Source organism: Mauremys mutica, chromosome 7 (genome assembly GCF_020497125.1).
Source record: "Mauremys mutica isolate MM-2020 ecotype Southern chromosome 7, ASM2049712v1, whole genome shotgun sequence".
Taxonomy (NCBI): Eukaryota; Metazoa; Chordata; order Testudines; family Geoemydidae; genus Mauremys; species Mauremys mutica.
Window position 1 is genome coordinate 82,385,860 of NC_059078.1, and position 12,757 is coordinate 82,398,616.

The 12,757-nt window shown below is 48.3% G+C and overlaps 1 protein-coding gene across 4 annotated transcripts in view; it reads left to right on the top strand.

Annotated features, from left to right (window-relative positions):
- REEP3 (receptor accessory protein 3) overlaps positions 1-12,757 on the top strand; it is a 72,417-nt gene that overhangs the window by 25,518 nt on the left and 34,142 nt on the right. For all 4 annotated transcript variants that reach the window (XM_045023119.1, XM_045023122.1, XM_045023121.1 and 1 more), the window contains exon 2: positions 62-134. In XM_045023119.1, coding sequence (XP_044879054.1) covers positions 62-134 — 73 coding nt within the window. The remainder of the gene's footprint in view (positions 1-61; positions 135-12,757) is intronic.

Here is a 12,757-nt window from a genome sequence, read left to right on the forward strand (position 1 = left end):
GATTATTGCTTTTGTTTTATATACAGCTTGTCATTTTTAAAAACTGTTTATTTTTCCTTAGGTTGGTGTTTGGGATGTTGTACCCTGCTTATTATTCTTACAAAGCTGTGAAGACAAAAAATGTGAAGGAATATGTAAGTCCCACTTCTTTGTTGTTTGTCCAATTAAACATAATGCTTCGGTTGAAACTTAGTGGATGTAAATTTTACCAAGTTATTCAGTTTAACATATAGTCACATGAAAGCATGACACGACTTTAATATATCTTCATAAATATTAGGTACAAAAATTATATGACTAACATCATTATATATACTGTGACAAAATTCCTCCTCTACCTTGCTGGGTCCTGCGCTTATTGGCAGACTTGCACACCTCAGTGACCTTCCCCTCTGGTGGAACCCACAGTCTGGGTCAACTCCTCTTGTATCTGATCAGGAGTTGGGAGGTTTGGGGGGAGAACTTGGGCCCACCCTCTACTCTGGGTTCCAGCCCAGGACCCTGTGGATTGCACCTGTCTATAGTGCCTCCTGTAACAGCTGCATGACAGCTACAACTCCCTGGGCTACTTCCCCATGGCCTCCTCCAAACACCTTCTTTATCCTCACCACAGGACCTTCCTCCTGGTGTCTGATAACGCTTGTACTCCTTACTCCTCCAGCAGCACACCCTCTCAGGCCTGGTCTACACTAGGAGTTTATGTCGAATTTAGCAGCGTTAATTCGATTTAACTGTGCAACCGTCCACACCAGGAAGCTAATTAGTTTGACCTAGAGGGCTCTTTAGTTCGAATTCGGTACTCCACCCCGACGAGGGGAGTAGCGCTAAATTCGACATGGCTATGTCGAGTTAGCCTATGTGTGGACGGAAATCGACCTTAGTAGCTCCGGGAGCTATCCCACAGTGCACCACTGTGTTGATGCTCTGGACAGCAGTCCGAGCTCAGATGTTCTGATCAGCCACACAGGAAAAGCCCCGGGAAAATTTGAATTCCTTTTCCTGTCTGGCCATTTTGAATCTCAGTTCCTGGTTGGACATCGGGGCAAGCTCAGCAGCACCGGCAGCGATGCATGGACTCCTCTGCTGGAGAGCTCTGCAATCTCAGAGTAAAAAGAGGGCCCCAGCATGGACTGACCGGGAAGTCTTGGATCTGATCGCTGTGTGGGGCGAGTAGTCTGTGCTTTCGGAGCTGCGCTCCAAAAAACGGAATGCAAAGACCTACGAGAAGGTCTCCAAAGCCATGGCACTCAGAGGATACAGCCGGGATGCAACGCAGTGCCGCGTGAAAATCAAGGACCTGAGACAAGGCTACCAAAAAATCAAAGCGGCAAACGGACGCTCCGGAGCCCAGCCCCAGACATGCCGCTTCTACGAGGCACTGCATGCCATTCGCGGTGGGTCTGCCACCACTGCCCCACCAGTGACCGTGGACTCTGAGGATGGGATAGTGTCGACGGGCAGTTTCTCGGTGATGTTCGCGGATGGGGAAGATGAGGAAGGGTTTGTGGAGGACGAGGCAGGCGACAGCGCTTACAATACTGCTTTCCCCGACAGCCAGGATCTCTTCATCAGCCTCACAGAGATCCCCTACCAACCCTCCCCGGCCGTTAACCCGGACTCTGAATCAGGGGAAGGATCAGTCGGTAAGTGCTATAAACATGTAAACATTTATTTTTTTAAAAACAGGAATAAAAACTATATGAAAAGAAGGTCAATACATATAGGGATCGAACAGAAATCCTCTTGGGAGAGTTCCACGAAGCTCTCGTAGAGGTACTCGAAAAGCCTCCGCAGGAGGTTCCTGGGGAGAGGTGCCTTATTGGGTGCTCGGTGGAAGCACACTCTTCCGCGCCAGGCCATCCTGAGGTACAGTGGGAGCATTGCCTCGACCAGCATGGCAGCAAAGGGCCCTGGTCTGTGCAGGGATTCACACAGCATGCGCTCTCTGTCTCTCCTAGTGACCCACCTCAGGGTGATCTCGCTCGGCGACTGCTGCATCTAATTAGGGGAATTAATGTAATGTTACTATTGTGAATGCTTGACTTTTCCTTTGCATAACAATGACCGTCGTTTAACAGCCACGTGGTGGAGGCTGCAGAGGGAAAGCATACAGGGATCTTTCCCGGGGACTGCCGCGAGGGGCTGGAACAGGGTCAGACTTTATGCTTTCCAGATTGCCTGCAGCAGGAGGGCACTGCTATCCATTAACTGTTAAGCAGCCTAAAGTTTACAGCTTACCAGGCCTGGCTGCTACACGGATTCTGCTGTCCTGCCCCGCTTGTCCGATCTCCAGTGCAAGACCCCAGGCAATGAAAGCGAATGCCGAAAATTCAAACGTGTCCTGAGAGCACATGAGAGAGGTGCCCTGTATGGTCTTGTTCACAGAAACTGAGTAGACTGTGTTCAGTGTTCGCAAACATGTATCTTTGCAAGGAAATCACTTCCTTTTTCCCATCACACAGCTGCGGCTCTTTCCCGAACTGCCCCGGCATCCCCCTCACAGAGGCTGGCGCAGATTAGGCGGCGAAAGAAAAAGACTCGGGACGAGATGTTCGCTGAACTGATGGCCTGCTCCAGAGCCGAGGCGGCCCAGCAGAGCCAGTGGAGGGAGACCCTCTCTCAGCAGCAGCGCTCACACAGCGAACGGGAGGACAGGTGGCGGCAGGAAGACCAGCAGGCGACTCAAACGCTGCTTGGACTAATGAGGGAGCAAACGGACACGCTCCGGCGCCTTGTGGATGTTCTGCAGGACCGCAGGCAGGAGCAGAGAGCCCCCCTGAACTGTATCTGCAACCGCCCTCCCCCGCCACAAAGTCCTGTCCCCCCCTCACCCAAAATCACAAGAAGGAGGGGCGCTAGGGGCCATGAAAACTGTCACTCCACCCCAGCAGAGCGCTCATGTAACAAACAGCTCTCATTCCCTAAAGTATGAGAATTGCTTCCCTTCCTGGCTCACCCAATCCAAAATCCCAGTTTCATCCCCCAACTGTGTAGCTGAGTATTAAAAATAGTTTGCTGTTCATTACTGTTTCCGTCATGTTTCTTTGCAGAAGACTTTGTGTGAAGGGGAGATAGGGGTTTGTTAATTGCATAGGACAGCCACCATTACCAGGGTACAGACATGGGGGCAGGATCAACAGCAGGTCACACACAGAGTGCAGTCACTAGGCACCCGGGTCACTCTGGGAGATGTCTGCTGCCCCAGGTCAGTCTGGGAGGTTTATGCTGCCCCAGGGTCCGAGCGCCTGGCATCCACAAATGGCAAGGCAGGCTGCCCTTACCATGCCCTTCCACCCTAGCCATGAGCCTCTCCGATGCCCTGAGCCCCAGCCAGAGCCATCATCCCCCCACACCTACTCACCCTTCCCACACACCCCTCACCCCTTCCTGCAAACCCACCCCTTCCTGCACACCCTCCTGTAACCGTCCTCCCCCCAGAGACCGCTGTAGGAGCAGGAGCCTGTCAGTCCTCGAGTGTAGAAGCGGTCTGTACATCACTGCACACTGTACCCACCACAGTCTGCGTCCCTGTTTGAACCCTTTAACGCGAATTCGTTAGTAAAGAAAACTTTGTTAATTAAAAATGTTCCAATAACTTTATTTTTAAACGTTTGTTGGAAGGGGGGAAACATGGTGAACGGGGTATGTAACCGCTGAAAAAAGTAAATAGTAACTGAAACGGACAGGTTCAGCTTCTCTGTAAAGAGACTGGACAGTCATAGGTTACCCTGCTCTCTGAGGAACCTAGCTTTCAAAGCCTCCCGGATGTACAGCGCTTCCCGCTGGGCTCTTCTAATCGCACGGGTGTCTGGCTGAGCGTAATCAGCAGCCAGGCGATTTGCCTCAACCTCCCATCCCGCCATAAAGGTCTCCCCCTTGCTCTCTCAGAGACTGTGGAGCACACAGCAAGCTGCAATAACAATGGGGATATTGGTTTCGCTGAGATCTGAGCGAGTCAGTAAGCTCCTCCATCTCCCCTTGAGACATCCAAAAGCACACTCCACCACCATTCTGCACTTGCTCAGCCGGTAGTTGAAGAGCTCCTTGTCACTGTCCAGGGCGCCTGTATAGGGCTTCATGAGCCAGGGCATTAGCGGGTAGGCTGGGTCCCCAAGGATCACTGTAGGCATCTCCACATCCCCAACAGTTATTTTGTGGTCCGGGAAGAAACTACCTTCCTGCAGGCGTCTAAACAGACCAGAGTTCCTGAAAACACGCGCGTCATGAACCTTGCCTGGCCACCCGACGTAGATGTTGGTAAAACGTCCCCTATAGTCCACCAGTGCTTGCAGCACCATTGAAAAGTAGCCCTTTCGGTTAATATACTGGCTGGCCTGGGGGGCCGGTCCCAGGATAGGGATGTGAGTGCCATCTATAGCCCCACCGCAGTTTGGGAATCCTATCGTGGCGAAGCCATCTATGACGACCTGGACGTTTCCCAGGGTCACTACCTTTGAGAGCAGTAGGTCAACGATTGCGTGGGCTACTTGCATCACAGCAACCCCCACGGTAGATTTGCCCACGCCAAAGTGGTTCGCTACTGACCGGTAGTTGTCTGGCGTTGCAAGTTTCCAGAGGGCTATGGCCACTCGCTTCTGCACACTCAGGGCTGCTCACATCCGGGTGTCCTGGCGCTTCAGGGCAGGGGCCAGCAAGTCACACAGTTCAAGGAAAGTGCCCTTACGCATCCTGAAGTTTCGCAGCCACTGTGATTCATCCCAGACCTGCAGCACTATGCAGTCCCACCAGTCCGTGCTTGTTTCCCGGGCCTAGAATCGCCGTCCCACAGCATAAACGTGACCCATTGTCACCATGATCTCCGCGGCGCGGGATCCCGTGCTTTGTGAGGTCTGTGCCACTCTGACACTTCACGTCCTCACCGCGCTGCCGGAGCCTCCTCGCCCGATTTCTCAGCAGCTGACTGTGGAAGAGGTGGACGATAAGGTGCGAGGAGTTGACAACGGCCATAAGTGCAGCGATGATCGCAGCGGGCTCCATGCTCGCAGTGCTGTGGCATCCGCGCTGTCACTGATCAGAAAAGTGCGCTAACAGATTTCCTGCCGGCATTTTCAGGGAGGGAGGGCGGGAGTGACGGTTGAATGACGACAGTTACCCAAAACCACCCTCGACACATTTTTCCCCCAGCAGGCATTGGGGGCTCTACCCAGCATTCCAATGGGAAGAGGGGACTGCGGGAACTGTGGGATAGCTGCCCAGAATGCACCGCTTCCAATGTCAACGCTTGCCCCGTTAGTGTGGACTCACAAAGTCGAATTAGTGTCCTTAGTGTGGATACACAAATTCGACTTCATAAGGTCGAATCCACAAATTCGACCTAAGTTAAATCGAACTACTCTTGTAGTGTAGACATACCCTCACTCTCAGCTCCTTGTGCCTCTTGCTCCCAGCTCCTCACATGCCCCCCACAAACTGAAGTGAGCTCCTTTTTAAACCCAGGTGCCCTGATTAGCCTGCCTTGATTGGCTGCAGGTGTTCTAATCAGCCTGTCTGCCTGAATTGGTTCTGGCAGGTTCCTGATTACTCTAGTGCAGCCCCTGCTCTGGTCACTCAGGGAACAGAAAACTACTCATCCAGTGACCAGTATATTTGCCCTCTTCCAGACTCCTGTACCCCACTGGTCTGGGTCTGTCACAATGGTTATGAGTACTTAGCTAATTTAGAAATGAAGTTACGGTTTCGATATAAATGACACAACTTAACACACAAAATTATGGTATATGAAGAACAACATAAAATGTGTTCATATGTACCATAGTCAAGCTAGGTCCTTGGTTTCGCCAACTTAGTTACATGACTGTGTGTTTGTGAGTAGCCTCATTGACACTTAGGTGTAGTTGTGTGTAAAGTTATTCAGGTGGATAAGTGTTTGCAGGATTGGGGCCTGATGTTGTAAAATGCTTAGCCTTAGTCAGGAAACTCGAACTGCCTACAAGACCACCGTAAGTCTACCTAAGTTACGCTACTCCAGCTAAGTAAATGTAGCTGAAGTCGACATAGCTTAGGTCAATTTACTGTGGTGTCTACACTGTACTGGGTTGCTGGGAGATGCTCTCCCATTGACTTACCTTACTCTTCTTGTTCATGGTGGAGTACTGGGGTCAACTGGAGAGCAATTTGTGGTCGATTTGGTGGGTCTTCACTAGACCTGCTAAATCAACCATGGTGCATTGATCGCCAGAGTGTCGATCTGGCGGTAGTGTAGACATAGCCTTTGTGATCTTAACTATGCTGCCTTAATGAAACATTAAGTATTCTTAGCATCTTTCTTTGTTTTGTAGGGGGAAAGGTTGGTGCTACTTAAGTTTTCAAGTAGAACCATTCTTTACCACCTTACTCGACAAATCTTTCCCTTTTTGGTATTGTCAGTCATGTCATGTTTTCTGACTTTCATGAGGTTTTTATAGCTTTTTCCTAATGTTAGGGCTTCTGAAACAGAACAGTCAAGACTGAGCAGATTTCTACTCCATTTTATGTGAACATAATTGTGTTTGCTCCACAACTGCCTGTGCTGTGAAAATCTTGTGAAGACAATGAGGTTGCAAATATCAAAGGCTTTCATTAGCCCCACAGAAATATTACTATTTGTATTATGCATAAAATAAGATGTCCTACCAATCATTTTAGGTGTCCTTAATAGTTAAGAAAACAATTATAGTAATGACAGTTATTACAGTTTCTTTAGTCAACATAATTCTACAATGGCCAGGAAAAATAAAGCTAAGTCTCCCTCCTGCAGATCTCCCTTTTCCCAAAAGTATAGCTGGGGTTTGCAACAAATAATCCGTGGTGTCTCAGGCAATTTCTAGGCCAACTAGCATTTCAAAACCAACACCTTACGTTCCACTCAGAAACTGGACAGCAGGCAATGCAGATGATAGGTCATGGATTTAACATTACACTGCAATAGTCCAGTCTCAGTGACAAAGGCATGAATGACAATAGCAGGGTCTGCATGCAAAGAAATAATTGCATCTTTCTGGTCTTGAATGGACAAAGGGTGTGCTAGGCATTGCTGCTAGCTAATCAAGTAGCACTTGGGAGTCTTAAGACTCTATCACCTATAAACTCAGAAAATGAAAGATGGAACCACTAGGGATGTAAATAGCGTATAAAACACAGCTCACCCACATTTTACGTGAGGCCCTGCTGCTGGCCCCCTGGGTGTGGGGCGACAGCAGAACTGAAACCAATAAGCATCAAGCTTATTGGTTAACCAGTTAAACTTTTACATCCCTAGGAACCACACCATCCAAGGTGCAGATATTCTCTGTCAAGCTGTCAGACACTGTCTCCAGAGAGTGACTAGCAACCTCAGGACACGTTAAGAAGCAGAGCACAAACCCCAAATTGGTTGTGAGTTGTATATTTATATTTCACCAACCAATTATCAAGACATGAGAGGTAATTCTTCCATGCTGCTCAGCACTGATAAGGCCTTAGCTGAAGTATTCTGTCCTGTTCTGGGCACCACACCTTCCAGTATGTTCCACTCCTTTCCCCAGAAGTCCAGAAAAGAGCAGTTAAAATGATTAAAGGTCTAGAAAACATGATCCATGATGAAAGATTCGAAAAATCATTTTTGTTCTGGAGAAGAGAGATAAGTTAAGTGTGTGAAAGGTTGTTATAAAAAAGAGGGGGATAAACTGCTCTCTTATCCACTGAGGAGAGGATGAGAAGTGATGGGCTTAAATTGCAGCAAGGGAGATTTAGGAAGCTTTTTCTTAATGTCTAACTCAGGGATCGGCAATCTTTAGCACACGGCCCGCCAGGGTAAGCCCCCCGGCAGGCCGGGACAGTTTGTTTACCTGCTGTATCTGCAGGTTCGGCCGATCGTAGCTCCCACTGGCCACGGTTTGCCGATCCAGGCCAATGGGGGCTGCAGGAAGTAGCACGGGCAGAGGGATGTGATGGCTGCTGCTTCCCACAGCCCCCATTGGCCTGGAGCGGTGAACTGCAGCCAGTGGGAGCTGCAATCGGCCAAACCTGCGGACTCGGCAGGCAAACAAACCAGACCGGCCTGCCAGGGGGCGTACCTTGGCGGGCTGCATGCCAAAGGTTGCCGATCCCTGGTATAACTTAACTGGAAGGGCAGATAAGCAATGGAACAAATTACCTAGGGAAGTTGTGGGATCTCTGCCTAACCTCCTCTTAAAAACCTCTAATTACATCAGGAATGGTAGGTAATATTTAATCCTCCCTCAGTGCAGGGGAGTTCAGTTGTCTGTTTTTGTGAAAATAGCCCAATGATGCTTTAGTCGTGTTTCAAAGTAGAAGTATACATTAAAGTGCCACCAACATCAAAACTTAGTTTAAGGAATTTTTAGTGTTTTTTAAAGTAGGGCTGTTGATTTTAATCACAGTTAACTCACACAATTAACTCAAAATTAATCATGATTAATTGCAGTTTTAATCGCACTGTTAAACAATAGAATACCAATTGAAATTAAATATTTTTGGATGGTTTTTCTATGTTTTCAAATATATTGATTTAAATTACAAGTAATATTTCTTGCAGCATGAATATTTGTAATAAAAATATAAAGTGAGCACTGTACATCTTGTGTTCTGTGCTGTAATTGAAATCAATGTATTAAAATATAGAAAACATCCAAAAATATTTAAATAAATGGTAGCAGTGGTGATTTTAATCACAATTTTTTTTAAATCGCTTGACAGCCCTAATTTAAACCTGATCTTGTTTTCTCTGGCCAGTTTTTGTGGTTTGAAATTCACATTTCCAGCTAAGCTTTTTCTCCCCATTGCTGATGTGTAACTCTCCAAATAGGTGACATTGACTACCCCGGGGAAACAGTAAAGCTGACTAGACAAAAGTGATGTCAGATTTGCAGTTGTGGTAATCTTGTAAACAGTAGGTTAAAAAAATTTCAGGCATAAATGCGATTTGGAGGTATTCCTTAAATACTGATTGCATTTAAGGGGATTAGTTAGGCATTAAGGAAACACCTAGTTAAGATGTAATGAGGTGTGGTTTCCCAGTGTTGCAGCCTCTAGGATTCTTGCATGCCAGTATTCTGCTGGGTTACGATAACTGGGGCTCCATGTTGATTGACAGTCTGATGGCTGCCTCTACAGTGGAGGTGAAAATTATCTTTAATTAAAATTTTGTAGAGTATGGCAGCAGGGGGTGCTGGCACCCTGAAAAGGGGCCGTCTTCCATTTGAAATAAATAGGTAGTGTATTTTGGAGTGAAACTTAATGGTGTGTACATGGTTAAATAAATTAATCCTTAAATCAGTAGTTTTTTAAATGATGGTGTCTAGGCTAATTCTCCACTCTGGCACTTCGAGTGCAGAAGGTTGGGCCCACAAAGATTTTAAAAATTAATACTGGCCATTCCAGGCTTTGTATTAATTTCCCAAGGTTACAGCTTTTCTCTGACCTTGGATTGGTAGATGCTGCTGCCACCACCCAAGTGCAGAACCCCTTTGAGAGCCAAGTATCAGAGGGGTAGCCGTGTTAGTCTGGTTCTGTAGAAGCAGCAAAGAATCTTGTGGCACTTTATAGACTAACAGACCTTTTGCAGCATGAGCTTTCGTGGGTGAATACCAACTTCTTCGGATGCAAGTCCGAAGTCCCACTTCTTCTTGCATCCGAAGAAGTGGGTATTCACCCACGAAAGCTCATGCTGCAAAAGTCTGTTAGTCTATAAGGTGCCACAGGATTCTTTGCTGCTTTGAGAGCCAAGGAAGGCACACTTGGAAATTCCTTTCTGTGGGGTACCCTCAAGCCCAGTGGTCCCCAACCTTTTCGTCTGGTGGGCACCAGATGAAGGACTGTGGCGGCGGTCGAGCATCCGCCGAAATGCTGCCGAATTTCGGCGGACGCTCAACCACCGGCCAGAACGCAGGCACTTTTAGATGCCCCCCTGGGTGCCATGGTGCCTGCAGGCACCGCGTTGGGGACCTCTGCGTAAGCCCGTTCACCCTCCCTCGGAGGAAGAACTGAGAGAGGATGGTGGGGGGGTGGGGGAGGGAAATCAGCTGTTGCTACCAGCTAATTAAACAGTACGTGCACAAACCTCTTAAGATACACAAATCCAATTCTATTATTTAAAAAAGGTAATTATAAAAAAAAAGAAAATATCTGAACTCAGGCTATTGCTTGATTTTAAAAGAGCAACTACAAGGACTAAGCACCAAGAATATTTTCCTTGAGGTCCAGCTTAAAGGTTACAAGCAAAACAAAAGCACCGGGGGTTAACACAGAGGAATCCACAAGGCATAAAGAAATAGTAGAAGACATGATTAGGTTTATCCCTTCTAAGAGGGATTTTATAGCTTCTGGATGGCTGTGTGTTCATAAAAGGGAGCTCCTGCCATCCCCCCTCCCGCTTCATTTATCACAGATGGTCTGTATATGGCTGGCTGCATGGTGTCCTGACCGTTTCTTATATTTTTGAAGAGGAGCTAGCCTAAAAGCCTTAAGTGGGTCTGCTGCCAAATAAGTAGAGAGGAAAATGGTAGCGGCTATTCTGAAACAGAGCCAATAATGAGAGTGCAGCTACCTGCAGAGGAATATGTAGGAGAGCTGTGGAGATGGGATTGAAGCAGTGGGACTCTTTACCCAAGAGAGCAAGGGGAGAAGAGGATCAAGTGCCTGTCTAGGCAGCATGTACAAGGAGAAGAGGACTGGGTAGTACGAGACAAGGGGGTGGGGGTTCAGGTAGCATAGGAGGGAACAGAACAGATAAGAGGGGAAATAAAATGCCATGCTGTACTCAGGGCCGCCCAGAGGGGGGGGGCAAGAGGGGCAATTTGCCCCAGGCCCCGCGTCCCGCAGGGGCCCCCACGAGTGTTTTCCGGGGCCCCTGGAGTGTTTCCCCTCTTCCCGCGGCTCCGGTTGAGCTCCCGCAGGCATGCCTGCGGCAGGTCCACCGGAGCCCGGGACGAGCGGACCTGCCGCAGGCATGACTGCGGAGGGGCGCTCGTCCCGCGGCTCGGCTGGACCTCCCGCAGGCATGACTGCGGCAGGTCAACCGGAGCCGCGGGACCACGGCACCCGCCGCAGTCATGCCTGCGGCAGGTCCGCTCGTCCCGGGCTCTGGTCGACCTGCCGCAGGCATGCCTGCGGGAGCTCAACCGGAGCCAAATGCCGCCCCCCAGGGAAAGGGCCGCCCCACGCGCCTGCTTGGCGCGCTGGGGTCTAGAGCCGCCCCTGAGCGGGGGCCCCCGGAATTCTCTGGGCGGCCCTGGCTGTACTAGATAGTGTAATTAACTGTACTGCAATTAAACATCTAAAAATACATACTGTAGATACTTGTTCATCAGCCTGTTTGTTTATAAGCCACCCCCCTCCCCCCAAGCTGGATAGGTGAAAATACCCAAAAACTGTACGACCCTTTCATAAGATGACCCTATATTTCAGGGCCTCCTGGCTTGTCAGGGTAAGCCACTGGCGGGTCAGGACTTTTTTTTTTTTTTTTTTTTTAAACTGGAGCGTCTGCAGGCATGGAGCCCCTCTGCTCTCTGTGGCTGCAGTTCACTGTTCCCAGCCAATGGGAGCTGCAGGAAGTGGCCACAGGGAGCTTTTTTTTTTTTTTTTTTTCCCAGATGAACTCATGGAAGTTTATTAACCCTCGTGCACTGCTCTGTCCATGTGGCTGCATTCCTTCCAGCTGAGGGGCCCCAGGCCTGCAGATGCTCCAGGTAAACAAAATGACAATGTGTTAGATACTGAATTCAATGATTTCATAAAGCTTAAAATCATCCAATTTTAGTGTAGACCAGTTTATAAGCCGACCCCTGCTCTTTGAGTCACTTTTTACCAAATATATTTGGCTTATGAACGAGTATATACAGTAATTTTCTTACTACTCTTCCATGTAAGCAATTTTTATAATTACCAGAGAGATGATATGCAGTTGTAATCAGGAGGGGAGCAGGTCTTCGGGAGGGTGGCATAGCCTAGTGGTTTGAGCACTGACCTACTAAACTCAGGGTTGTGAATTCGGTCCTTGAGGGGGCCACCTAGGGAGCTGGGGCAAAGATCTTTCTGGGGATTGGGTCCTGCTTTGAGCAGGGGGCTGGACTAGATGACCTCCTGAGGTCCCTTCCAATCCTGATAGTCTATGATTCTATGACTCTTCTGTATTCTAAATTGTTTAAAAAAAAAAAAAAAAAACCAAATAACTGCTGACTTTTTTCCTTTGGATGCTTGGGTTTGATTTTTGAGCTTGACTGACTGAAGTCAAGAGAGCAATTGCAAGATTTATTTTGCTATTCTAACTAAGCCATTATTTAATTAGTGTTGCTGTCTTTGCTTAAACTAATTGTCCAATGTTAATATGGAGAGAGAACTAATTGTAAAGTATAGTATCTGTGAATATTGCTGTTTTTTCCCCTGATAATTAGGTTCCAAATATTTAGCTGCATTTGGATTTACTCAGTAGCATTCAAAGAGAAAATGGATGGTTGTAAAAACTCAAAGGGCTTTGAATAAATGCATTCTTCCAGGAATTACTGAAGTGTGCCTAGCTTTGCTGTACCTTATGCAGGTCACTTAGGGTACGTTTATACTTACCGCGCGGGTCGACGCGGCGAGTTCGACTTCTCGGAGTTCGAACTATCGCGTCTGATCTAGACGCGATAGTTCGAACTCCGGAAGCGCCGCGGTCGACTCCGGTACTCCACCGCGGCAGGAGGAGTTGGCGGAGTCGACCTTGGAGCCGCGGAGTTCGCTTCCGCGGCGTCTGGACGGGTAAGTCATTCGAACTAGG